Here is a 25,421-nt window from a genome sequence, read left to right as displayed (position 1 = left end):
CTGATGTGAACTTCTAAAACAAATTCACCACCTCACAAAAACTGCTGCCCTTTCTCACTGGAAGGTTGATTGTGTATTTCAGTGTTGGCAAACAAAGTTTATTTGGATAGACTGTTCTACAGCTTCAGCATCGTGGGTGTTAATATACAAATGAATGTTATTATTACTCCCAAACATGTGTTCCATGAAGAAACAACATTACTATAAGTTCTTGTAGCTACTTTTTTTGTTTTGTTTTGTTTGGGCTGTGGTAAATTGCATTTTGATGTGATTCCATCTGCCAAGGATAGTATAAATCCTGTTATTAAGCTTGACCAAATGGTTGGGTTAGTATTGATACCTTCTCTAATGGAAAACCTCAGGTTGGTTATTTTCCCCCAGCACATGTGAATGCTATTTAGACCAAATGTAGGTATTTTCCCTGCTGTTTTTGCAATATGTAGCAAGCATTTCACCACACAGCCTTCACATTATTTCCCTACTCCGGCTGCACCACACTTGGCTTGGCTCAGGGCTGTTCCAGCGGCATGGGGAGAGCTGAACACACGATAAATCGGGATGAGGGAAGGAGCCAAAACCTCGCCACGTGCAGCAGCGCACACACGCCAACACATTGCCTTCGGGCAGCCGGGGGGACGCGGTTCGTTGGGATGCCGGGAGCGGCGAGGCTCGTGCCTGCCCGGGAGCATCCCTGGGAGCGGCTCCGGGGATGCTGCGGGAACAGCAGCGGCGTCCCCAGGGACCGGCGCCGCAGGGATGCGCTCCCTGCCCGCACCCTCGGAGCCGCCCTGCCCCGGAGGGTGAACCACCGCCGGGCACCGGCCCCTGGGAGCGCCGGGGAGACCGAACGGACCGAGGGAAGGAGCCGGGAAGGGGCCGGTCCGGGCATCCCCGCTCCGCCCCGCTCCTCCCTCGCTCCGCGCCCGCTGCCCGGGGATTGGGGCTGCCGGGCCGCTCGGGGTGAGGCGGGGCTTGGCTCGGCGCTTATTTATTTATTTGTTTCCCTCCTTTTTTATTTTTTTTTTCTTCCTGCTATTTTTTTTTTTCCGCGGCGTCTCCCGGCGCAGGTTCCGTGTCCCTGCGAGGAGCGGCGGAGGATGTGCCGGGGCCGGAGGAGGCGGGCGCCCGCTGGGGCGGGAGGTGCCCGGCGGCCGCCGCCGGCCCCGGGGGCTGTGAGAGCATCGGGGGCGATGACCTTCGCGGGGGAGCCGCGCTCGCCCCCTCCCTCGCTGGCGGAAAGTCAAACAAGTCAATGAGGAGAACTTAAAAAAAAAAAAAAAAAAAAGAACAAAAACAAGCGCGCAACACCAAACCCTGCCTCCGCGCCTCTGGATGATTTCAGGGCTGATCAGCATCACCTAAAGGAAAACTTTGGTGACGCCCGGGGAGCCGACGTGGTTTTTCCGCCGGGATGCGGGCGCTGGCTCTGTGAAGCGCATCCCGGCGGCGGGGCAGGAGCGAGGTCCCTCCCGAGGAGCCGCACGGCCCCTGCCCAGCCCCTGCCCAGCCCCGGCCCCGCCGGCTCGGGGGGTGCAGGGGTAGGGGGCTGCTGAGGCTCCGGACTGAGATTTGAATCGGAACTGATTCCTATTTATTTACTGAGAGGGGTTTTCTTTCGCAGCATCATTGTTTTGAAGAAAGGAGGGAGGAAGGGGGAGGGTTAAAGCTAAAGAAGTAAGTCGTCTCTGCGAAGGAAATGCCTTTTGCTCTTTCCAGATGACCTTTTCTGAAAATGTAGCCTCTCCAGCTGACCGATATTTATTTTGATTACAAAGTGTGTGAAACTGAGCCCCAGCTGCTCCACAAACCCTAGGATGTGTGCTTCTGGGATTAGCAATATGGGGCATCTGTTGTCACCTCTCCTCTTGAGCCTGGCAGCAGTTTTTTCCAAAGGTAAGTCTCAATCTCTTCTCTGTCTTTTCACTGCATCTTGTTTCTTATTTTGCATACCCAGCCTTTGTCCTCTCTGTCTGTAATGCCTTGAATGTTGATACCCACAATTCACGACTGAAAGACTTGGGGGGAGTCATGTGCTAGCCAAAACCAGGGATGATGCGATGGGAAATCCTGAGTGGCAGGATTTTTCCTTGGTCGACTGACAAACAGTCTACCCGTTTAGTGAGGCATTTGTTACCTCCCTCTTGTACTTTTGATCATGTAGTAGATGCTGCTGCTGAGCTTAGCTGGTAACTCATCTTTGGGTTACAAAGGGTTTGTTATCTGGGAATATGAAGTCTCCAGAGGTCCATGCTAGTGGAGTTGGCTGCCCCACTCTTATCTCCTGAGTGATTTTTCAGGTTAAAAATCCTGTCTCTCAGACCAGCTGGCAGCGTTTTACTGGACCAGAGAAATACCTACTTACTGGAACACTGAAAAGCTTTGATGGGATCCTGAACCAGGTGTCTGACATTCTGCATGCTAAATAGAGTTTGGATATCCTGACAGCACGACTTAGACAACTCAGTGATACCTTCTTGTTGCCCTCGAGCGTGTTTGCAGTGAGAATCAGAAAAGCAGCCCATAGACTATGCACATATTTTTGTGTGCATTTAAAGCTTAAGTGCATTTAAACTTCAAAGTTTTCATCGATGGCCTCAGTCAAAAAGTGAATGCATTCTTGCAATACTTAATTTAGATGATTCTGATAATTCCTGTGGAATACAAATTAGGAGAAATACACGTTTCTACCGAGCAGATACTGTGCATCAGCAGCTATATCTTGGCAGGAAAACAAAATTGAAGTTCTCACGTGGTTTAGTTTTCAGAGAGGAATAATAGCATATGCATTTACTCTAAGATTTTGCAAACATACTGATAAAGAGCCCTTCTTAGAACCATCCCTATTAAAAAAAGGTATCAATTATTCTTAACACCTTCTTACACTTCCAGAGATCAGCACTTTTCTTTGGTATTGAGTTGTTTTTATTAATTAGTTTGTATCCAGAACTGAATTTACTGACAGAAGGCAAACTACACAGCTGTGTATGTCTATTGTGGTTCCCTGTACCAAATTCATTTCTCTTCCTTTCTTCCTTAGAAAGGCTAAAGAAAGACTTGAACAAAATTATAAGTCTTCTCAAATGTTCCCTAAATGCAGTGCCCACATAAGTAGTTCTAAAGTTGCAATTGGAAATGCATTAGCAGCAGGGATTAGAAGTCAGAGTCTTTTCAAGAGATTGCTCATTCTCATTGCACACCAGTAGCTTTTGATTTCCCAGCTAGCTTGTAAATTCTGTATTTTATTATAAGCAATATCAGTACTCTGGATAGGCTAACAGTACAGTAAGAACATTAACTTCTTCACCCCCTGTATTTTTTGCTGTGTTTCAGTTTGCTGCCTTAACACTTAACATAGTGTTTGATTGAGATTGCAGCTCATTCTAGGATTGGGGTAGAAGTGGCATTTCAGTCTTAGAGAGTACAATGTTTCTTTTATTGCCAACTCAGCAATTATAGCATTAATATGTGATTTTATTCCTAAATGTTACATCTCTTTTGAAAGATGTACAGAGGCAGAAAACTGGACTTGGAAAGGAAGTCTCTTAGGTGGATATGCTATAAAATGCTATAAAAACTGATGAGTAAGATTTTTCTGTGTATTATGATTGTGAAGTCTCATTAAATCTGATATGTCTTGAAACATGTTGTGCCAGAGGAGGTTTAGGTTTGATATTAGGAAAAATTGCTTCACCATATGGTTGCCAAGCACTGGAACAGACTTCCCAGGGCAGTGGTGGAGTGACCATCCCTGGAGGAATTAAAAAGACATGGAGAGGTGGCTCCTGGGGCCATGGGTTAGTGATGGCCTTGGCAGGGCTGGGGGAATGGTTGGACTCAATGATCTCAGAGGGCTTTTCCAACCTAAGGAATTCTGTGATTCTGTGAAACCAGACACATGAGATCCCATCAGAATTACTGGTATTAGCTGTGCTATTTACTTTGCATTTCAGATATCCAAGATACTACTGCTGTGTGATTGCTGGGAGTCTGCTGTTCACTAACACAGATATCCACCTTCAATGCAGTTGTCTGTTTTTTCTTTGGTAGCAGACTCCATCTGCACTGCTCTGCCTTAGGAAAGACCAGAGTGATCCAGTGTTCCAGAGATTTACAGCATAAACTTGACAGTGTAAAAGGTTGATTCCCACTCTGCTCCTCATAATAAGATGAACACCAAAAAAAAAAAATAAAAAATTCAGGCGTGATTACTACTCCAGGGCATGTTTCTTTGATGCCTTTCTGTTGCTAATAGAAAAACTCTCTCATTTGTGACATGATGACAAAGTTTTCCTAAAGAGATACAAAGGCTTTTAACATGCAACAGCAATCAGCTGTCTATTGTGTATAGGGTTGTTGCTGATTACTCAGAACCATGGCAACACACCTTTTACTGCACAGTTTCCAAATCTTTCAGGTAATAATGTTGAAGATTGGAGAATGCTATTGTGGTTTTGCTTTGCTTTTATCTTGTAAATGCAGAGCTCCAGCCTGAGAAATGAAATGTTGTTTTCAATAATGAGCTTACGGTTCTTACCAGGACGATTTGTCAGTGATGATACAATCCACATGTTTTAATATGCTGTCAGTCTAATTGGATATATGTGTGTGTAAGGGCAGAGACTATAAAGCTCTGTAACTGTAGGTATGGGGGCAGTTGCATTTCACATCTTTGACTTCAACTAGGAGTTTTCTTGAGCCAGTCCTAAGGAGGCAGTGCTTGCCTTCGGTCCCTTTGGCATTTTGCTATTTGATATCAGTGCCAAAAGAAATTCTTCAGAAGTCTTCAGTTAAAAAGTAACCAAGTTGAGGTGATGATAATGAAACCCCAGACTGATAGAACAGGCACAGTAATGTGGACATGCTGTTCCCTTTTTTAAGGGGAAACCCATTAGCTTTACTGGAGAAGAATAAAAACTTCAATACTTTACTTGAACTCCAGGCTCCATGCTTGGCTTAAGTCTAGAAGGAAAACAGCATCTCCTGTAAGAAGCTAAACAATTTTAGGATGTATATTGTGAGACTAAAGATTGAGGAGCCTTTTTTATTACGAATGTTTGTTGTCAGATAAAAACCAGTTTAATTTCAAATTTCGGGTCTAAGTTGACAGTAACAAAAGAAGTGAATATTTAGTGATTTTTTTTTTTTCTGCCTGTGTTCTGTTGAGTTTTTGTGTTCTTCTCTGTCACCCAGGGCTGAAATCTTCCTGCAGATTGCTCTCTAATGACATCTCAGGCCACAGAACTGCTGGTTTGATTTTCCTTTTCTCTCACTTTTATAAAAATGGAGGCTTGGTAACCGTGTTAGGAAGGGTTTCCTTGTATCCCCCCGAGAGTGTTCCCGTAGGTAGAGGTGTGGATAACACATGTGCACTGATGACAATGCCCTGTCACTACAGGAAAGTGAGTGTGGGGAAACAAATAAACCAACCCCCCAGGTGGTTAGTTTTGGTTACATTACAGGAGAGAAATATTTGGCTATTTGACTTTAAACTGCTACTGCTTCTATTTCTGTTGGAATTATCCATGTTACAGTATCCTTTGAACCCTCTTGATTTCTGCTGAATCTTAGAGATTTTTTTTGTCTCATTGTGGACAAGTTTTATCTTTGGCTTTTTCTATGCAATTTTACTGATTCTATGATGATATTATTATCAGAACATGTCATTCTGTTCACATGGCACTTCACTTATGATTTCAGTGTATGATATCTTTTGAGTTGCAGTTGGACAGGAAGCTCCTTTGATTCAATTTAACCTCACTTGTGTATTTACTGGCTTCATGGGGTGGTGGTGTACAGAGAACCACAGCTGAGCTTGTCAGGGATGCTCCAGCTTCCAGAGAGCTGAGGGCCATTCCTGAAGATGTGCAGGTCTTCCACTGACATTGAAGTGCACTCTGAACTTAGAAACATGGAAAATGAAAAGCTGAGGAGTGCAGCAACCTGTGTTTTAGCACTACTTTGGAGTTCATTCCTCTGGAGCAGTGATAGTAGTTTAAACATTGAAAACAGTGCTGCACATGTGATTAAAATCAAAGATTATTTTATTTGACTTAAGATATGTATCCTTTCACTCCTCCTTCTTGGTGGTGACTAGACAGCAGTTCAGGGTTGAATTTCAGTTCATGTTGACATATTTTGATGGTGATGATGAGGGGTTCATTCCTTTTCTCAAAGTAACAGTGCTGATATTGTGGACAGGCTCATCACAGGCATCTCTTGCTCCAGCTGTGCAATTGATATGTATGGAAAATATTGCATGCTGCTCTCAGATGAGCATAAAGTACAGGTGTGATCACTGGGAGGTTTTCTTGTAGGCTTTGCTTATGTGCAGAAACCCAGAAAGTTTTCTGTAAAACCCCAGAGAGAAATTAAATCTTTCCAGCTTAAGGTTCAAGCTGTTCCCTTAAAACCAAAGTTTTCATGTTTTGTCCCAGCTGCATTGAACTTACAGTCATTTGAGATATTACACAAGGGAAGGGAAAACTAGCTGGAACTTTTTTTGGTCTTATTGTGTTTCTTGCCACAGTGCACTTGTGGGAAAAGCCCCATTTCTTTCAGTAAAAATAATAAATTCAGTCTAAACTAAAAGATTCTACAGCCAGACGCAGGTTTTATTTGTCACCTGCAATACTGGCTTAATGTTGTTTGGTTTCTAATATTTCCCTGTAATGTTCTTATTTTTTACTTCTGTCTTTTCTTTTATTAGTTCCATAGGACTGGCAGGCTCTGTGACACCAACCAGTGTTTCAGACATTAATAAAAGCAGCTTTATTCAATAAAGATCAGTTTTATTTAATAAAAGAGAGAATCAAAAGATAATCTGATTTTTTTCATGCTGCATTCACATTAAATCAACCTCCTGAGGTGGTTGTGGATGCCAAGTGTGGTGGCAGTCTATCACAGGTCCTGGGATACATAAACATGACTCCAGACAGATTGATCACAGGGAAGCCCAAGAGGCAGCTGAGATTCATCACAGGTTTGTTTTATGAAGTGTTACATTAAATTACTGGATTTTCACCAGTCTCTGTAATATTGCTTGCTGTCTTATTAAGGGCAGTTCAAAATGAAGTGGATTTTAAACAGTTCCGAGACATGTAGATAACAGTAATTATTATGATTATAAAGTACATATTTGAGGGTGTTAGGCTACTTCACCCTCCTCCATGGGGGGGACATTTAACTGTAGAATGAGGATTGGCTTCTTCAAATCCTCGATTTCTTCTTTCATTGCATAGACTTAATTCCAGTGTCAGGTGTCAGTCTGATGGCCTCACAGAGCTAATAAGGGATTGAAACTCTTCACCTTCCAGAGTACAGCCTGGGTGGTATCTATGCAAACTTCCATTTTCTGCTTTAGTAGTGTGACTTGAACTTGCCCCAGAGGGTGATACAACCTCCTGCTCTGTGAAATGAGATATTCTACCTATTGATCCCCAGTGGGGGTGATCCAGAGCCCATCACAGCCACTCTATGGGGTTTCATTGCCTTTAGAAGGCTTTAATTCAGAGTGTAGACAGAGTTTTCTGGAGTGGTGTTTTTCAGCCTGTAACCCACACACCAGTGGTGATTCATAGAACATCTGAGCAGTGTTGTGAAACCAGTGCCAGAAACCTTATGCGTGCAAGCTAGAAAAAACCAAGGGGAGGAAATAGAAGTAACAAGGCTGCTTTCAGAGTGCATCCCAATTTGTGCCTAGTTGTAAACAAAGGCCTTTGTGACAATACCAAAACCAGGACACTGCCTAAGATGGTCTGGATGTCTTACAGAAAGTTAGATGGCTCTTTTCCCTAAAAGGGTTGAGAAAAACTACTGTAGTGAGATTAACTGGAGTAACTTAAGCGTTGCTCTGAACAGTTTGGTATTGCCTCAGTGCTTCAAACACAGTTGCTGCTGGTGTGAGTGTTTCTAATCCACTGCAGCACAGGTTCACTTAAATCAACAGTGAGTAGTGGTTCAGTGAAGCAACACAGAAGTAGCCTGCCAGTCACTTGATGGCATCTGCACTGTAGGGTCAATTAACTTCCTAAAAGGCTTCCTGTGTACTCACAGATATATTTGTTTGTTCTTACACCCTTACTGTTCTGGATTTTTTTCTTTTCAAATCAAGCTTTCCAGAAAGGTTTCTCAAGGGAGTTTTCTGTATTGCAGACAGTTGTCCCCCTGAAAGTCGCTCAGCAAAATGCACAGTTTTGTTTCTTGTACAGAAAGCATATAAAAGGTCAGTAGTGCATTCGTCAATGTTGATGCCACATTTTCCCAAATTAACAAAACAAAAGGCCTTTTCCTTCCTCCTGTAGTCACTTCACTTTCTCACAGGCCCATCCAGCTGTGTTTTTAAATTTACTTTGAGTTGGTTTGGGTTTTTAGCTATTTGGGTTTTTATTTGCAAATGAAGGCTTTTGTCACAGCACTGGTGAGATGTTTTGGGTAAGGTGTTGGTTTGCTGTGGTAATGGTTAGTAAGCAGAACAGAAGCACATCTGAAAATGACCAGCAGATTATTAAATGTGAGAAGGAGGAAGGACATGGAATAATGTAGATCCTATAAAAAGAACAAAATAAATGAGTTACCTAGTTATGCATAAAAAAGCAGCAGGGGTAACAATAATGAGTGCCCTGAGCAGAAGGGTGGAAAGATGTCAACGTACCCTTTAGACTTTAGGGTTTACAACTCTACAAGATAGACTAAGGAGCAACAGGAGAAGTGTCCTGTCTAGCTGAACCAGGATGCTCTACATGCCTTTTGATCTATTTGCTTTCAAAGTAGGCAGACTGTTGAGCAGACAGTCTGCAGAGCTCTTGCTGAGGAACAAGGCAGATGTCCAGATAATCACACAGATGAGTCTGCATGTCTTGCATGCTAAAAACAAATCCTCCAAGTCAGAGAGTTTTGTCTCACCTGTTGCTAAATGGCCTCAGAAACTCGAATTTTGTTGGCCTTCAACATCACCTGCTTTTTATTTATATTTTTAAAAGTGCAGATTTATGTCTTCAGGATGCATTATGTAAATTCATTGTGCAAGAGGAGGAACCCAAAGTTGGCAGAGATCACTAGTCAGTAGTGTCTCTGAATATTAATCCAGCCCACAGTATAGGAAAGGAAACAACACCACTTAGTCTTCAATCTACTCATTTATCAAAGACTCTGGATTAGCACATAATTGTATCCTCCATTTTCTGCTGAGCCATGGTGACTCATTCTACTTGTCTTTAAGAAAAGAAAACAGTGGTGATTTGCGTGTGCCTGTAGTTGAAATACCTGTATTTATCTTTCAGAGTATTGCATCTCCATCTTAATGTAATCAGCCTGGCTTGGTTAATTTTAATTTGCTGGTACACATTGGGTGGGTAATTTTCTTGTCTGTGTGTGGTACATTCCCATATTTAACTTACTGCTTTACTGTTTGCTTTCCTACTACCACCTTTCCAAACAGGGTGTGTTGTTGGGTTTTCCTGGTATAAAGGAGGTCTTGATGTTGTCTCTGGAGCTTTTGTTTTGAGCTGCTGTTGAAGGAACTACTCAGCTCTGCAGAACTTTCCAGTGTGATAAGTCTGTAAAAACACCATGTCCCTGCAGCTACACTCCTGCCACCCTTACCTTGCTTTCAGAAATAAAAATAGGATCTAGTTTGCTCAGGTTCACAAGTCTGTAGCTCTTAAGCTGAAGAAGAGTATCTTTATGCAGTCAGGACTTGGGGCAGAATTGAGCAGCCCTGATTCTGCCCAGCAGAGGAAGGAGGAGAACACACACTCTGGAAGTTTATTACCCCTCTTGGTTACACTGTAGGCAGCACAGGATGAATACTTTCAGAGTTTTCACTGATCTGTCCCACTTACACTAGTTTTCACTCTGTCTATTCTGTTTAGGATCTATTTAACTCAAGAGTTAGGTGCTTTTTGAGGTGTTATGCTCACCTACAGAATTAGGCAGCCAGATGAAAACACTAGAAGAACCTGAGCTACCTCCTGCAGAAGAGAATGGAAAAGGAATATATGCAAAAAGAGTGTCTTATAATCTACTGGTGTGCTAGTGCACCTCTGATATAAGACTGTTGTGGCAAGGTTATTTCCAGGTGTCTCTGATGAGTTTCTTTGAACCCATTTGTAGAAATCCTACTGAAATGCCAACTGCTCAGCAAACATGGAAATCGGGCTGTGAAAGATGGGGGGCCAAAATTTAGTGGGCACTTTTCAAATCTTCTTTTAGCCTCTCTGAGTTGGGTGATCCTTCTTAATGACAGAGTGGCTACACCTTCAGTGAATAACAATAAAAGCAGTGTATTGCCTTTTAAAGCTTGATGTGGTGCTCTGCACAGATCTCCCCTACTTCCCCTTGGGTTTATCAGTTAAGGTTCTCTTATTCCATATATTTTTCCATATTATTGGGCAAACAGTTACAAGCCTATCATGACTTTAGCTGTGCTCTGCTCTATCCTTTGTGGTTGACTGTGTCCCCTGCAGCAGTTGTCTGATACGAGATGATTTCTTGCATACTGAACACTTGTGCACAGTGGGATTCTGTTATATTCTTCTGACTCTTTGACACCATCTGCCCAGTAAAGTGGTTTTAATGGGTTTCCACTGAGCCAGCCTGTACTACAGCCCTGACAGCATGCTCTGTATTTTTAAAAATAAACAAAATCTCCTCAGAAAAGCTATCCGTGAACATTGGCTTCTCCAACAAAATTGAGGATTACATACAGTTGGATATTTAGTGGAGGCAGAAATATCCCTATTTGATAGGCTTTGAAATAGGAAAATGACTGATAGCCTGGAATGGTGTTCTAACAGTACTAGTTAATTTTTTTAAATGACCTTATAAAGCATTATTTTCTGTCCCATTTTTTTAAGTCAGGTGTCATTATCCTTTTACAGAAATGCAATCATTTTGCCTTGTTAAGAGTTGTCTTCTTTATGAAAGCAGGGGAATGTGGTGGTTCATGATGGTGATTTAGGAGTCAGGGTACCCATTGGCTTTCTGTAACCTTTGAAAAATCACTCCAGTTCCCTGCTTTCCCTTTCCCTTTCCAACTGTCTTGTCTACTCAGAATACAAGGTGTTCAGGGCAGGATCTGTTTTACTTGCTGTTTATGCAGCATCTGCCCCTCTTCTCAGATCAGAATGTACCTTTTGCCACATTAAAATAGTTAATTGCCAGTGTCTTAAGTTAGAAGCTGGAATGTGCCATTCTGATTGCCCTGATCACTGGATGACATGAACAGCTCAGAGCCCTGTAAGAGTAGAAAAGAAGAGTAGGATAAGGGAAAAAATAAAGATATAATGAAAGCATCTGTGTGATTAAAATATTCTTAGAGATTGAGTAGATCCCATCCCCTGATGTTACAATTAATAAGCTATCTAAGCCTTTCCAAACAGTAACATAAATAAGGGAACATAAAAAGCCTTTTATCAGAAGATATAGTAAACATGTTTTTGTATTTCTTTTTGTTAAAATCTGTGTCAATAAACTATTAAAGAAAATATTTTCAGTATCTGTATTAACAATGCAACAAACCACTTATGGTGAAAAAACAGGGGTTTTTTTGGCAGATGGTACAGCTCTTAGAAATATTTCGTTCCTCTTTGCCCCTTAAAGTCTTTGGGGTTTATTTTAAGCTCCTTCCTGTGAACACAGTGGGTAGTGGTGGTGATGAAATGGTGAGAGGAACTGTTGGCTGGTCCCTTATGTTATTGATGGGATGTGAAAACTGAAAGAGTCAAAATAAACAGATTCTTCTGAACTTCTGAGCTAGCTTGATATGGACACACAGAGAATCAGACACAATCCTACTCTTTAAAGTCCTTTTTTTTCAAAGTTGTGTGGAATTTGACCTCCAGCTGAGGTGAAGGTTTCTATCTGAAGCGTTTCTTTTGCCTTCTCTGTGCCCTGTATGGTGACAGTCCTGCCTTGTAGCTCTGTGTAGGGAGCCAGCAGAAGATGTTTGAACCTCTGTTTCCAGCTGCCTGTTTATTTGAGAAGAACTGTTGCTGAGGCCCATGGAAAAACAACCTTCCTGCTGCTGTGGCATTTTGAGTGAGGAGACCAGGAGGCCAAGGCAGCTTTTCAGCGTGTTCATAGCAAAGAACAACTCCCAGCAGTCATTAGCTTTGGAACCTTTTGTTCAATAAAGACAATTTGGCATTTTTAGCCTGTGGAATGGGCACGTGGTGGTGCCATTTGGGAGAAATTGGAAGAGATTCCTTCTTTGCACCTGAGCAAAGAGGCAGTTTCAGCATCATCTAAAAAATGATCAAGGGCAGAGCTGTGCACGCAATGTTTCCAAATTAAGGGAATTTTTGCAGTTTGCAGGTTTTCTTGCACTTCCTGGCTAGTTTGGTGGAAGGTTTATGGACCATCTGAGCAATACTGAATCCAAGTTCAGGGCCTCTTTATCTTCTCATGTTTGTACCCTTGTAGATTTCTTTGCACTTGTTCTCTTGGAATCCTCCAGCTTCTCGAGGTCCAGAATTCTGACTGGATTTAATGGATCCAATTTCAGCTTAGAAAAAGTATGAAGCAAGTATCACTACGAATTCCCTTGGCAATTAAGGTGATATTTCCAAAATCCTATCCATCAGGCTGATATTTTCAGTGGTATCTCAGTGCTCTTTTCTCTTTGCTTTTGTTAATTATTCATTTGTGTGATGCTAAGTGCAGTAAATACTTAAGATCTGTGATCCTTACACAGGTGCTGCTGTTACCCTTTTTTCCCTCCTTTGTCCTATCATAACTTTAGATATTACTGAAAATGTTCCCTGCTGTTTCAGCTGTAGTAGTTTAAAACACATATATCAGCATCAACAATGTCTTTTCTTGCCTTTTTATTTAGCTTCTTTATCTCACTAGCAGTAGATCAGAGTAATGGTACGATAATCACTGTTGAAGCATTTATTTGTTTGTTTTCTTTCTATTTCTATGCAGTCATATGCTCCTTTCTTCCTTTCATCTATTCCTATCAGAATTATGCATGTGGTTTGGATCAGACCCTGAAAAAAGAGAAATGCTTGTAAGTGAAGAATACTATATATAGCAGACCTTTGTTACAGTATTTATAGTCTTGATGCTCAGAATGTCTTGGTATGTATTAAAGGTTCTCAGCAGATAATCAAATTGCATCAATAATAATAGAAAGGATGGGCTCATGAAGAGATTCTTTTCAGCTGTTCTGTTTTCAGCAGCTTCAGAAAAGAACAATGAATTTGGCAGCATATTTGCAGTGCTAACAAATCTGGGCTTTGGCAGCCTCAGTGGGGAACAGTGAACTCCAAACTGAAGATCCCTCATGGAGGTGTCCTGATAGTAACTGCCTTTGGGTGCAGGGGCAGCATTCCCAGACCCGGGATTAATTTAGATTTCTCAGGGAATTAGCTCTACCAAACCTTAGGTCTTTATGGGATACAACTTCTGGCTAGAGAGTTGCTGAGAGACAGCGAAGATCAAGGGATGAAGAAAAATTCCTCCCAAGAACAGAAAGAGAATATTGCAGGATGTTAATTGGTGTTACAGGACTTTTCTACTGTTTCAATTCATACTCTATATTCTAACCCTCCTTTTTTTTTTTTTTTTCCTAGTAGGCACATTCTCATTTTTGTTTTCCACCTGAGAAGAGCAGCTCTCCCAGTCTTCATAAGTGTGGTGACACTGCACCATTCCCTCAGCTCCTTGGGCATGGTCTTTGACTTGTTGCAGGGGTTTGCTGCCAGTTGGATCAATTTGTCAGAGAAACTACACATTCTCACGCTTGTTTTATCTTCTTCTTACAAACAGGCACTATCAAAATCTCATCTGGAGCCTATGGAATTATTGTGGCAGTTCCAGTCATCTTTTGTGCTCCTTTGACATCTGCCTTAGGAACAGCTGATCTATTGTTTTTGCTCTAGTCTAAATCTGAGTGGTCCTTAGCAAATGTTGCTTTCTGGTACCTCTTAATTTTCTTCTCCAATGACTGAATAAATGTTTCTCTCAGACATTCAGCAAGTGAATCCCTCCGTAGTTCTGGCACTTTCTCTTCCCGTCTTATTTGTAGGTCAGTGCCATTACTGTTTTCCTTCCAATTGCAAGTCCAACTCTTGTTTTTAGCAATGGGATGAACAGGAAGAATCATGCAGGAGAACGGACTATATATAATCTTAGATTTAGAGATGACATTGAACTTGTAGTATTGACCTATAGGAGTTATCAGAAAATAATTGGAAATCTAGGCTGGGAGCCCAGAAAATTAAGATTGAGGGCAAGCAAGAGGAAATTCATGAAATTTGGGAGACAAGAGGAAGAAATAAAGATGGAACTCTGTATTCTGTTCTGTGCTACTGCTCTGCAGAGTAAGAACTGAGAGTGAAGAATGGGACTGTGAGGGGCACATATTGAAGAAAATCAGAGTATCTGACTCCTGCTCCAGGCAGACAGGGTGTGCACAGCCAATGCCCCTCCCCAGAATAATCCCAGGAGGTCTCATGTCCTCAGTCTCCCTCACACATTCCTATATCATAACCCATAGGCAAGTTACACATATATTTGATCTTACCCTATAAAACTAAACTGCAGAATTGCCCTCACATTAATTAAAGCAATTTGAACTAAGAGGACACAATCCCTTTTATACTTTAACGTCAGACCAAAATGGATATTAAACTACCATAAATTTTCATGGAAAAATAAATCTTAATTTTGCTTATGATAAATTCACGGCAGCCAAGATAGAGTTTTGCTTTTTTTCATAATAATCTCATGTGAAATGGTTTTTACTTCATTTCACCCACCTGAAAGGAAAATCCAAACAACTGATGCCCTGTTACTTCTTCACAATCAGTGGTCGAAAATAACTCCTTTTGATTTTGCAGTAAAATATTCTCATATTCACGCAACCCTCTTAGTTCTCATTCTTTTTTTTCAGTAGTAAAGAGTTTTTCTCAGCATTCTTCCCTTTGCATGATGGAAGCTCTCACATTTTGCAGGTATCCTCAGTGTCTTTCCTTGACCTGCTGGCAAAGGGTGACATGAAAAGTTTTTTGTTTCCTTCTCAGTTGAAGGAGATTGCACAGCTCTCACAATAGAACTTGCCTTCTGCCCTGGACCAGTCCTCATCCCCTGTGCTGGCAACAGAGAAATGAGGCATTATGTGGTACTGCAGATACCATGTAACTTCAGGGGAAAAAAAGAGTGGAATGACACAGTATTGCAGTGAAATTGTGGTAAGTGCAGTGAAAACACAGCAAGGAACAATAAGTCTTTGGAGTCAAGGTCTAACTTCATAGGAACAACGGGCACAATTTTTATTATTTGTCTGTGGAAAACAGTTACAACAGACCTTTCCTGGAAGTTAAAAAATAGTGTTTTACAGGTGTGGTGCTGGTGCAGCAGTTGAACAGTGGTGCTTTCCTGTATTTTGTGTGTTGAATTGTGTTCACAATCTATAAAGCTGTAAGCAGTCAGAAAAAAAAAAAAATCATAATAATTCTTTCCTGGGCTGAATCTGATCTGAAAATGAGCAGGGGTGGTACTGCTGCTCAGTGGACTGAGTTGGGGCTGCTGCAATCCCTCTCTCTCCTGTGGCATTGGCACTTATGCAGTTGAGTAATGAGCCACGCAGAGAGCTCACTGAGCCTGCTGAAAACTAATATTTTTTTCTTATTTATATAGGTTGGGTTGTTTTTGGTTTTTTTTTTTGCAGACACCAGCTCCAGCAGTACTGCAGTTCCCTACTGAGGTGGTTCAGCTCCTTGATCTGATAGAAAACTAAGCCACCAAAAAGAACAGCTTTCCAGTAGATATGGGACAGTGAAAAATCTCACTCTGAGACCACACACTCACTGGCTCCAACATGAAAAAGGGCTGAGTTTGTGCCTCTGTAGCCTGCAATTACATTTTCTTTTTGTAATATCAAACTCTATGTCCAGTAATCTGTTCCCAGGCCTTTCAATTCTCATTCCCTTGTAGGAAAAATTATAGAAACCAGGTGTTGTTCAACCTCAGGTGTTGTTCAAGCATAGAGACCAGGTAAAATGGAAAAAAGTTTGACAGTGATCACTTGGTATATTTATAATTGCTGATAAGCTTTATCAAAGTAACATCCTGTTCCAGCTACAAAACAGACACACTTTCTATTTAGAAATATAGTGGTAATTTTAATGATGAACAGGGTAAAGCCATGAAAGCTGAATAATTTTATATAACAAATATTAGGAGTCCCAGTCCTTTCTCAGTAAATTCCTTTTCATGGTTTAGTTGAAACTTTTGAAGGGCAGGGAAACCTCTCACTGTTTTTGATAATGTGGTGGCCACTACACTTTTTACTTCTGGATACAGCTACAATACTGCAGCCTGAAGTGGACCTGTGTGCTGAGCATTTGATGAGTGACTTGAGAGATTTTGGAACTGATCTTTTTATTCTTAATCCAGCCAAACTAATTGTGAGTAGCTGAATCCTGCAGCAGTGATGACAGAGGCTGTGGTATGGTCATGAAGATGGAAGACACGGGAGTTTCCAGGAAGAAGTTTGGATGTTATGCCCTTGCCCCAGTCCCTGTGGTCACTTCCAGCCACCACCAGTGGCTGCTGTTGCAACCATTCCCAAAGAGCTGGACATCCCTCTTTGCTAATCATGGATCTGGCCCAGCCCAGCATTTTCTCTTTGGCTTTCAGTTCTGTGCTAAGCACTACAGACCACTGCTGTCTGAGATCCCCCACATCTGCCTATCGCCCAGACATTTCCCAGTTCTTACTCACTTGGTTCTTTCTTTCCTTATGAACCTGTGCTGTGATTAAATTGGTGGCTCTCAATGGCTCAGCAGATCTTCTTGTTCCTGCTCCACCACCAGAATCACACACAAATCCATCTGGGACTTGTAAATCTGTCACAAGTACCACTGCTATTAGTTTGTGTGTAGTAGGAGGCAAGGACTCTTACAAATACTTCCTGATCTGTATCAGAGTTACTTTTTTTTGTAACTCATTTTTAAAATGATGTCCAGCTTGACTCTTAAAGCTGTTGGGTCAAAGTCTGCAAGTTCATGGGACTGTTTTATTTTATTACAGTGGAATGGTTAGAGCAGCATGGGGGCAAATGGCTGTTTGAGTCATGGTCCAGTGCCTAATTACACCTGTGTGCTTCAGTAATGGAATTCAAATAAATGAGTTTGTTGTGTGAAAGCAGCGATATTATATTTATTTCTGAAGTCATTTTAAGATGTCAGCATGTAGCCTTGAGGATGTGAAAGAAAGGCAGAGCTTGTCAGCCTCCCTGGCTGCTCTGAATTACCCTGAACCTACTGCAAATGAAAAGTTCAGAGAGCACAGATGGAATAGATTGAAGCTTTGAGTGAATTGAAAGGGCAAGTTTACCAGCTAATCATGATCTCTACGGGCAGAGGGATAGCTAATAGATTGGAATAGTCAGACATTGTGAAGTCCTCAAAAGAACTGCTTAAGGCTCTTAGCTTTCCAGTTCTGGCTCGGGGTAGCTGCCTTCTTTTCAATTAAAATGTCTTTTGTTTCCACATGATTGAAATAAAACATAGAAGCGTGTGGTATTTAGTGTGTATGCGAGGCATGAACGTTCTTATCTTGGTTGATTATTTTCTTGGGTTTAAGATAACAAAATTGCACCAATACATCTGTTTGGAGATTTTATTTCTTCACTCTATGTAGAGAGAGAGATTTTTAGAAGCATTTGGGTTTCAGTTTAAGCACCAAAATGCTCCACGCTCAGAGAGAGAATCTTGGCTGGAATTTAGGGATGCTGCTGTGGTATTAAGAACTATTAATATTGCAACAGAACTTGATGAAATGGATGAGTTCAGAATTTCTGTTCCACTGTATATACTGAATTTCACTGTGCTGTCTTCTCCTGGAAGAATTCTTTTGTCTTGAAATTTCTTTATCTTGAAATTTCTTTGTCTTGAAATGTGAAATCTGTGAGACCAGTCACAAATATCTTGGAAGTTCACAATTCACTCCAAACTCCTCATGTCCACGATACAAAACTTAACATTGCTTTAAAACTATCCTGAACTAGTTTTACAGTTATCACCTTTTTTTCACGTTTTTATGTGTTAGAATCAAATCTGAGTTTTGTTGAAAGACTTGAATCAATGACAGGACTTTTCTATGACAGGCACTGTCCTTTCACTTCTCCAATCCCTCACCCAAACCTTTCCTCTAATCATAACAGCTTTCTGTAATCTTAAAAGTGTCTGATGACACTCTGAAGGTTTTGGCAGCTTTCCTGATGTCTTCCACTGACTTTCTAAAGACAGGTGCTATTTTCAGGGGTTTTTTTTATAAAGAGTGCAATATGTGGGATAAAATTCTAGCTCTGCAAATTCATTCATTGACTCCTGGATGACCAGGAGTTCTTTCTCCCATTATTCTTGGAAACTGATTTGGAGTGGGTCAAAATAAAGCCAAATATGTGCATTGTCTGTTATATGATACTGAAATGTCATATGACTGAAGTTACATATTTGTGCTCTGCTTTGGTGAGGGGACAAGCCCAGTTCTTTTGCTAGAATTCATCAAGAAGTAAAATCCCATTAAAATATTTTTTAATTTCTTTTTTAAGGACAGATTCAACCTGCCTTCATCATACTTTCCAACCGGACTCTCCTGCATGGCATAAACTGACTTTATTTTTATGACTGCTGATCAAAATCTCTCTACTCATAGCACTGAATTGTTAGTCTGGAACGTGTTAATGTCCATGAACAGGTAAATTTTGAGGCCTCAGGTTACATCTCTATTACCTACTATGTTACAAGTTCATGTTACCCTTTACCTGCAAAAAGTTACTTCCAGTAATATTCCTTTCACCTGCATTTACTGACTCTTGGGAAGCACTACAGATTCCTTCATACTCTGAACCCCTTAGCTTGGCACCACACTAAAATTAAAATTCTAAAATTAAAAAAATTAAAAAGAAAAATTCAATGCCAGAATAAATTTATATTGCTTTAATGTCCTTAAAGCAAAAGAAATACCAGGTGTTATACTGAGTGCCTTAACCTGAAATAGAAGAAATACCTCCTAATAGTCATATGGATGAGATTCCATAAAAATTCCTAGGAAATATGGTGGTAGTCCTGTCTGCAGCAGGAGTTTAGTATCAGAAGGTTAAGATTGGATTAGAGGATTAGGAATTTCCAGAGGGTGGGGGGAAGCAGCAGCTCTGCCAAACCAGCCCATCCTTCTCCTCAGGCAACTGAACATCAGCACGTCCTGATGTCCTTTGCAAAGAGATTCACATTGATTGGATTGTTCTGCAGATTTCCATTGATCCCAGAATTGAACTGCACTCTCCTTTCCCCAGGATTACACAAAGCAGTGCTGTCTTGCAAGACAGTTTTTTATCATCCCCAAATAGAGCTTTCATGCTTCCTCTGTACACAGAACAGTCCATACCTGCTTCCTAAAATTAAGTTCTTACATTGTTTAAGAGCTGGATAATATCCCAATATCCAATATCACAATATCCACTTTCCACAGGTCGTGGCCCCAGCTGATGTTATGCAGAGCATTCTTTTAAATCAGACATGTGTCCAAGTAGACCAAATTTCCAGGTTTTTTAGAAAAAAAAAATCTTTTTTCAATTATTAAGAAGTTTACAGGCTGCTGCTTTTTCATGTGTTCTTACAAGCTGCAGCCAGGTGAGCTGATTATGTATGATTTCAGAGACGTTGGCTACTGAGACACGAGTTAAAACATCAGAGTAATTCAATATTTATTTCCCTTGTGACTTTCCTTGGAATATCTGGTGGGTATCTTGTTCAGAGGCAATTCACCTTGGGAGGCTGCTTGTGTAAGTAACTCCATAGTTACCATGACAAAGACCTCTGGTTTGTTTATTTATTTATCTGGGAAGGGGAAGGGAGGAGCAGAAAAAAAGTGGGAGAGAGATGGATTTAGCTACTGGTTTTGGATTATAACAACAACTTCATAGCCTCCTCACAGCATATTAATGTGTCTGGGTGGGGGTTTGTTGGGTTCCTGGTCTGTTTTCCTGCCCTGGATTCATACAGGTATGTGACATTGTTGTCCAGAGTTAAGCTTTTAAAACCAGTAACCAAATTTATGTCTTTACTGTTTTTACAGACAGAAGAGCCTATAAGGCCCTCTAGTCTCTCCATTTATAATGTCAAACATGCAATTATACCTTTATTCATTGTTTTACCTTTGTACTCAGTGTTATACTTCTAAAAAGGAGCATAATCCTTATTTTGGTCACCTTGAAAAAGGCAGAGCGTGTTCCTCTTGATTATCACCTTGGTAATTAACTGCACATACCTTCCAGTTTGAATTTTTCTGGTTTTCAGTTAGACAGGTCCTGTTTTGCCTTGATAAGGGTCCTTCTGTGTTAGGTTAAGGATATCTTTAGTGCACAGTACTGGTGCCCTTTGAATGCATCAAAATCAGCTCCTGTCCAAGCCCTTCTGTGCCACTGAAAAATAGGACTTTATATGTCTTTTTTCAGTAACATATTATAGAGATCTTGGCATAAAAAAGAGAACATTTAAAGAAATCAGAAATTAAGAGTTTTAATAAAGTGTAGGTGAGACACTGGAATACTATTAGATTTTTGTTATTATTAATTCAAGGGGGGAAAAAAGTGTAAAATTAACAGAAGCTTGGCTGAAGTTTATGGCTTTGAAGAAAATGGTGTCTCAGAGGAGCAGTAGGGCTCAGGCTTGATTAAACTGGGATTTCAGAAATTCTCTGCACTGAACAAAATAAAAAGGCATTCAATCTAATTAGGTAGCATTGTGGAGGGATTGGAGGAAGAGAGGTGTTTCTGACCCTTCAGCTTTCTATATAACCTTTCATCCATGGGATGTGTTTGTAGCTATTCTGGTAGATGAATTATTCTTCTCAAGGGAATTTGGCCTTGAATTCTAACCTTTTGATAACTTTGCTTAGGAAAATTTGAGGAGAAAACCATCTAATGGTCCTGTTAAAATACACAGACTTTCTGGAGGCCTGCTCTGTATTTTTACTGATCAAAGTTCGTATTTTGGCCAGAGATTGTGCTTCCATTTCATTTCTCTCTGTTGGGTTAAACAGCTTTCCTGCAGTTATGATTTCTGGAATATGCATCTGGTTTAAGGGCTATTAATTCTTACATACTTCTGAGAAGCTGATTTGTACTCATTTTGCAGTTGTCTGTTATGGCATGAGTATAAAAAGATGTAGAGATATGTTCAGAGATAGCTAAGATAATGCTTGTGTCACTATATTATGGACACAATTTCAGAAATGCCAGATATATTTTTGGAGAAGCTCTACTACATTGTGAACTTCATCAAGAAACAGAAGGGGATTGTAATTATGTGTTTTGAAATGGAATTAATCCTTGACCCTTTGGGGGAGAAAAATGCTGTTCCTGCTTAGCGAGTTGTGTGGATTAATTTTGAGGGTTTAACAGTCATTCCAAACTTTCCATCTTCTCCTATACAGTGGGTTATCAGGCTTCAAAATTCACCCTGAACTCCATGATACAAACTTAGGCCAGAGAAAGACTGTTCTCGTGTGTGGCTTGGGACTGCCCCCCTAACATTGCAGAACAGTTTCCAGTGCTGGTGTTCTTTGGCATTTTGGTGTAAATCTGTACTCATGTAACCCCTGAGAGGCTGAGGAGCTGAATAATGTGGTTTTTACTGTCAAATCTCTATTTGTATGGACAGCTTGGCAACCACTAAAAATATCAGCTCAGGTGCTGTGCTTAGTTAAAGCTCCAGGGAAAACGTTCTTTATCTGAATATTGCTTATGCAAGGAATTCCTTCTGGCACAGTGTGTCACAAGATTAAACAACTATGAGTCATATGTTTCCTTTTTCACAGGCTTTTATTCTTAATATTCCTCAAATCAGGAGAATTTCAGATCTGCAACGTCCATCAAAGTTCAAAACAGAATTTGATTTACAGTGATTGCAGCTTCTGCTGAAGCTCACTTTTTAGCCTCATTTTTGCTGTTGTTACATTAATTCTCCCTTTGGCTGCTGTTCCTGCTGAGCTGAGTTGTGGAAGAACACGTTACAACTGTTTGTACTTCACTGGTTTGGTGTCTGGGCATATTTTGAAGGAAGAGCAGAAAAAGCACAGCTCGTGTAGAGTGACTTGTGCTCCAGGTGACGTTCAATCACTTTGGATTTACGTTGCAGCACCTGGGGCAGAATTTGGCTTCTCTCAGGAAATGTGCTGTTCTTTTTGCTGCTGAAGGGCCTGACTGAACTCCAGCCAGTGTGGAATGTGGGTTTTATTTCCAATATTGTGAAGGTTTACTTGAAAGAATAGCAGGCATGGTTCGGACTGCTTCCTGTTTTCCTTGTGACTGGTTGGTATGTACTGAGGGAAGGACAAGAATTCAAAACCAACTAAATAAATTGCTATACCATTTAAAACTTTGAGATTAATATGGAAACATGGTTTGCATGTTTTCCAGAATGTAAAGCTCCCAGTTCTGTTTGTTCCTTTTACTGTACTTAATTCTGTCACGTCTAAGTAGTTTCATCTACATATCCAATAACAGAAAGGGTAGCAAAACATTTTTAAATAAATATATTGTATTAGTAAAAAAAAGCAGCTGTATCTCTGTACCAATAACAGCCCACACAATACCTTCAAAATTCAATCACAGCAGTGGTTTAAGCTGAGGAATTGGCTGTAGCAATTTGTGTAATGGAGAAAACAACTGTTACTGAGTAGTGGTGAATGACTGAATTTTATTGGTCCATAAAAAAAACTTGGAGGTTAATATCTTTGTTTTGTGAAACAGATGTTTAATTCTGAGCCTGGGCAATTGGCTCTTTTATGTCTTAAGAGGAAAAAAAAATGTTTAGGATTACTGTAGAGTCCGTAATTGTATGTGATACGTATCAAATTAACCTTTTGGTGTTTGCCTCTCTGAACTGTACATTTTATTTGACTTTCTCACTTGCAGGTGGCATGTTTCATGCTTCCCTGATGGAACAAAATATTCCATGTTTTCTGTGAAGTCCCAGACCACTTCCATATGGTGAAAGACAACTTCTCTAGAATTTATGCCACGCGCTGTGACGTGCACGAGAGGATAAAAGGGAAGAGCCCTTAAAAAATTAATTCTGCATATGCTTTTGAATTGCCTGAATCCAAAAATTGAACGGTGTCCAGGTTTGATGCTCCAATCTGTGCCACAGTCTGCTCTCAGCCCCCAGTGCATTCTGTGAGTGTTTAATGAACCAGACACTTGCAAAGTTTTATTAACAATACACTTCATTTCAGCCCTTGTCGTTGTCCTCTGCTGAGGAAAACATGACGAACTTTCATCAAAGTGGGTTGCTCTGTGTATGTAGGTGGCACTTGTGGAGCTTATTTTAATCTGCTTTTCAAGAGCCCTGACTGAATTCAGCTACTTGTTACCTTGATGTGACGGTGGAGCAGTTTCTGGGGGATTACTATGGATTTACTTTGCTTTAACAGGAAACAGAATATATCCCTTTTGATTTTAACAGGAGGAGAAACTTTCTAATTAGAGTCATTTCTGCTTTCACAGCACATAAATTTGATACATGCGCTCTCCCTGATTTTATTCCCTAATATTGCCAGACTTTGTAGGTTCTTTTCTTTAAAAAACTGGTATCTGTTCTGTTTCTGACTTTAAAAATTACCGTAAGAAAACTTTGCATTTGAGTTCCTGCTTTTAAGTTTTTACATTTTTGGTATATAAAAAAAAAAAATAAAATATTTGAAATTCCTCTTCGGGGGAAAATAACTTTGTTGAGATGACATATTTATGAATCATTAAAAAAAAGCAAATATTTTAAAGATAGTTTTTCAGGGAAGGTGCCAATATATGAACTAGCTGAGTGCATCAGGTAACAGTCAGTTTAAAATGCAGGTGGCTCATAACAAGACAGGTAATTTTCTGCTGTTTGCTCACCTGCCCTGCAAGCTGGCACAGTGTTCAAGCCAGGATTTTCTTTTCTATGATTTCCTGACTCTTTAGAAAAGTTGAAATCAATGCAGACGGATTTATTAATGGTTCCTTTAATCAGTTTGTTAATTGCTCTATTTACAATGCCGGCTGTGTAACTCTTATTACTTGCTGATTAGAGTATAACACTTATTGATCTCTGTACACCATGTTAGGAAAAAATACCCTCAGATTTACTGCTGACAAAAGAAGCTTTTGAAGATGATAACTCATTCTGATTTTTGGAAGGCATTTGTCTGTATCTTATGAGTTATTAGTACTAATGGGACTCATATGTACAGTGGGAGGCAAAATGAGCTATTAACCTACAGAGCAAGTCAGAAAGAATTGTAAATCTTTCCCTGTCTCTGCCATGATGGGATCCTTCTGTGTGACAAGCAGGATGGAGATAAAGTGGTCAGTGTGCCTTCCAGGGACTGAAAGGTGGCTGAGAGGGAGCTCAGGCACAGCAGAGCCCCTGGAGATGGGAATTCTGCCCTTCACCTCCCGTGGGCTGGAGAGGGCTGGGCAAGGCTTTGCTGGGATGCTTCAGTCTGAGCCTCAAAGTGAGGACTGGTTGTGCAAGGGCTCATGGGCAGGGGGTGTAAATCCCGACTGAAATGTGTTTTACTTGGTCACATTGAACTTTCTCTCTTTTATGTGATCCAGTGCAGCTTCCTGTGGACTAGGAGTAGTTTCCAGAGAGCTTCAGTGTGCATATAAGCTACTTTTATGATGCAGTTTGTATTCTAATGACAAACAAACAGGGAAATAGTAAATTCCACAGTACCTTTCATTGGCCTCATGTTTTGAATTACCTAGAAAGTGATTTTTACAATGAAGTCCTTTCTTATTTCATATAGACTGGGACCAACAGCTGAAAATTTACTTAGTCTTGGTGCAACTACTTTGAAATCAGTTCTAGCAGAAGTAAGTTTCAGTGTTCCCTTCTTTTTTTTTTTTTTTTTTTTCATGGAGTAAAACTGGCTTTACAAGCTGCTGGGATTTCTCCCTAAGTTTTATGAATTCTGTCTGTTATACCACACAGACACAGCCTGGAGACCATTACCAAGTCCCATCTGTCTGTGGTTGCCTCACTGTGCTCTTGACAACATACTTCAAATCAGTATGTGACTGGCTTTTCTGGGAGCAGTCTGATGGGAGCTGAGCACAGGGTAAAGCCTTCTTAACAGGAATCTGTGGGGTAACTTAAATCATGCAAGAAATGGTATTCAAAAGCCATGTTGGGAACCTGGAGTTTGAAATTAATTTTATGAAGAGAAAAATACTCTTAAACCAAATCAGGCCTCATGCTTTACATATAGTGCTCTCTTTGATAGTCACCCCTTGTCCTTTTGTTTCATTTTGATTTATATTCACTTTTACCTCTTGGGTAATTTTGATTAATCTCTTGTGGTTTTTAGTGTGTGATACTCCACAGAGAGCAGAGGTAAAAGACCAGTTTGCCTGTCTACTCTGA

The 25,421-nt window shown here is 40.6% G+C and overlaps 1 protein-coding gene across 1 annotated transcript in view; it reads left to right on the top strand.

Annotated features, from left to right (window-relative positions):
• The first annotated feature begins 1,067 nt into the window (after nt 1-1,067).
• TMEM132D (transmembrane protein 132D) overlaps nt 1,068-25,421 on the top strand; it is a 228,068-nt gene continuing 203,714 nt past the window's right edge. The window contains exon 1 of the mRNA XM_064675205.1: nt 1,068-1,893. Within this exon, the coding sequence (XP_064531275.1) occupies nt 1,815-1,893 (79 nt within the window). The 5' untranslated portion in view covers nt 1,068-1,814. The remainder of the gene's footprint in view (nt 1,894-25,421) is intronic.

Source organism: Pseudopipra pipra, chromosome 18, assembly GCF_036250125.1.
Source record: "Pseudopipra pipra isolate bDixPip1 chromosome 18, bDixPip1.hap1, whole genome shotgun sequence".
Taxonomy (NCBI): Eukaryota; Metazoa; Chordata; class Aves; order Passeriformes; family Pipridae; genus Pseudopipra; species Pseudopipra pipra.
Note: the sequence above shows the minus strand (reverse complement) of the source record. Positions and strands in the feature narration are given on the sequence as shown.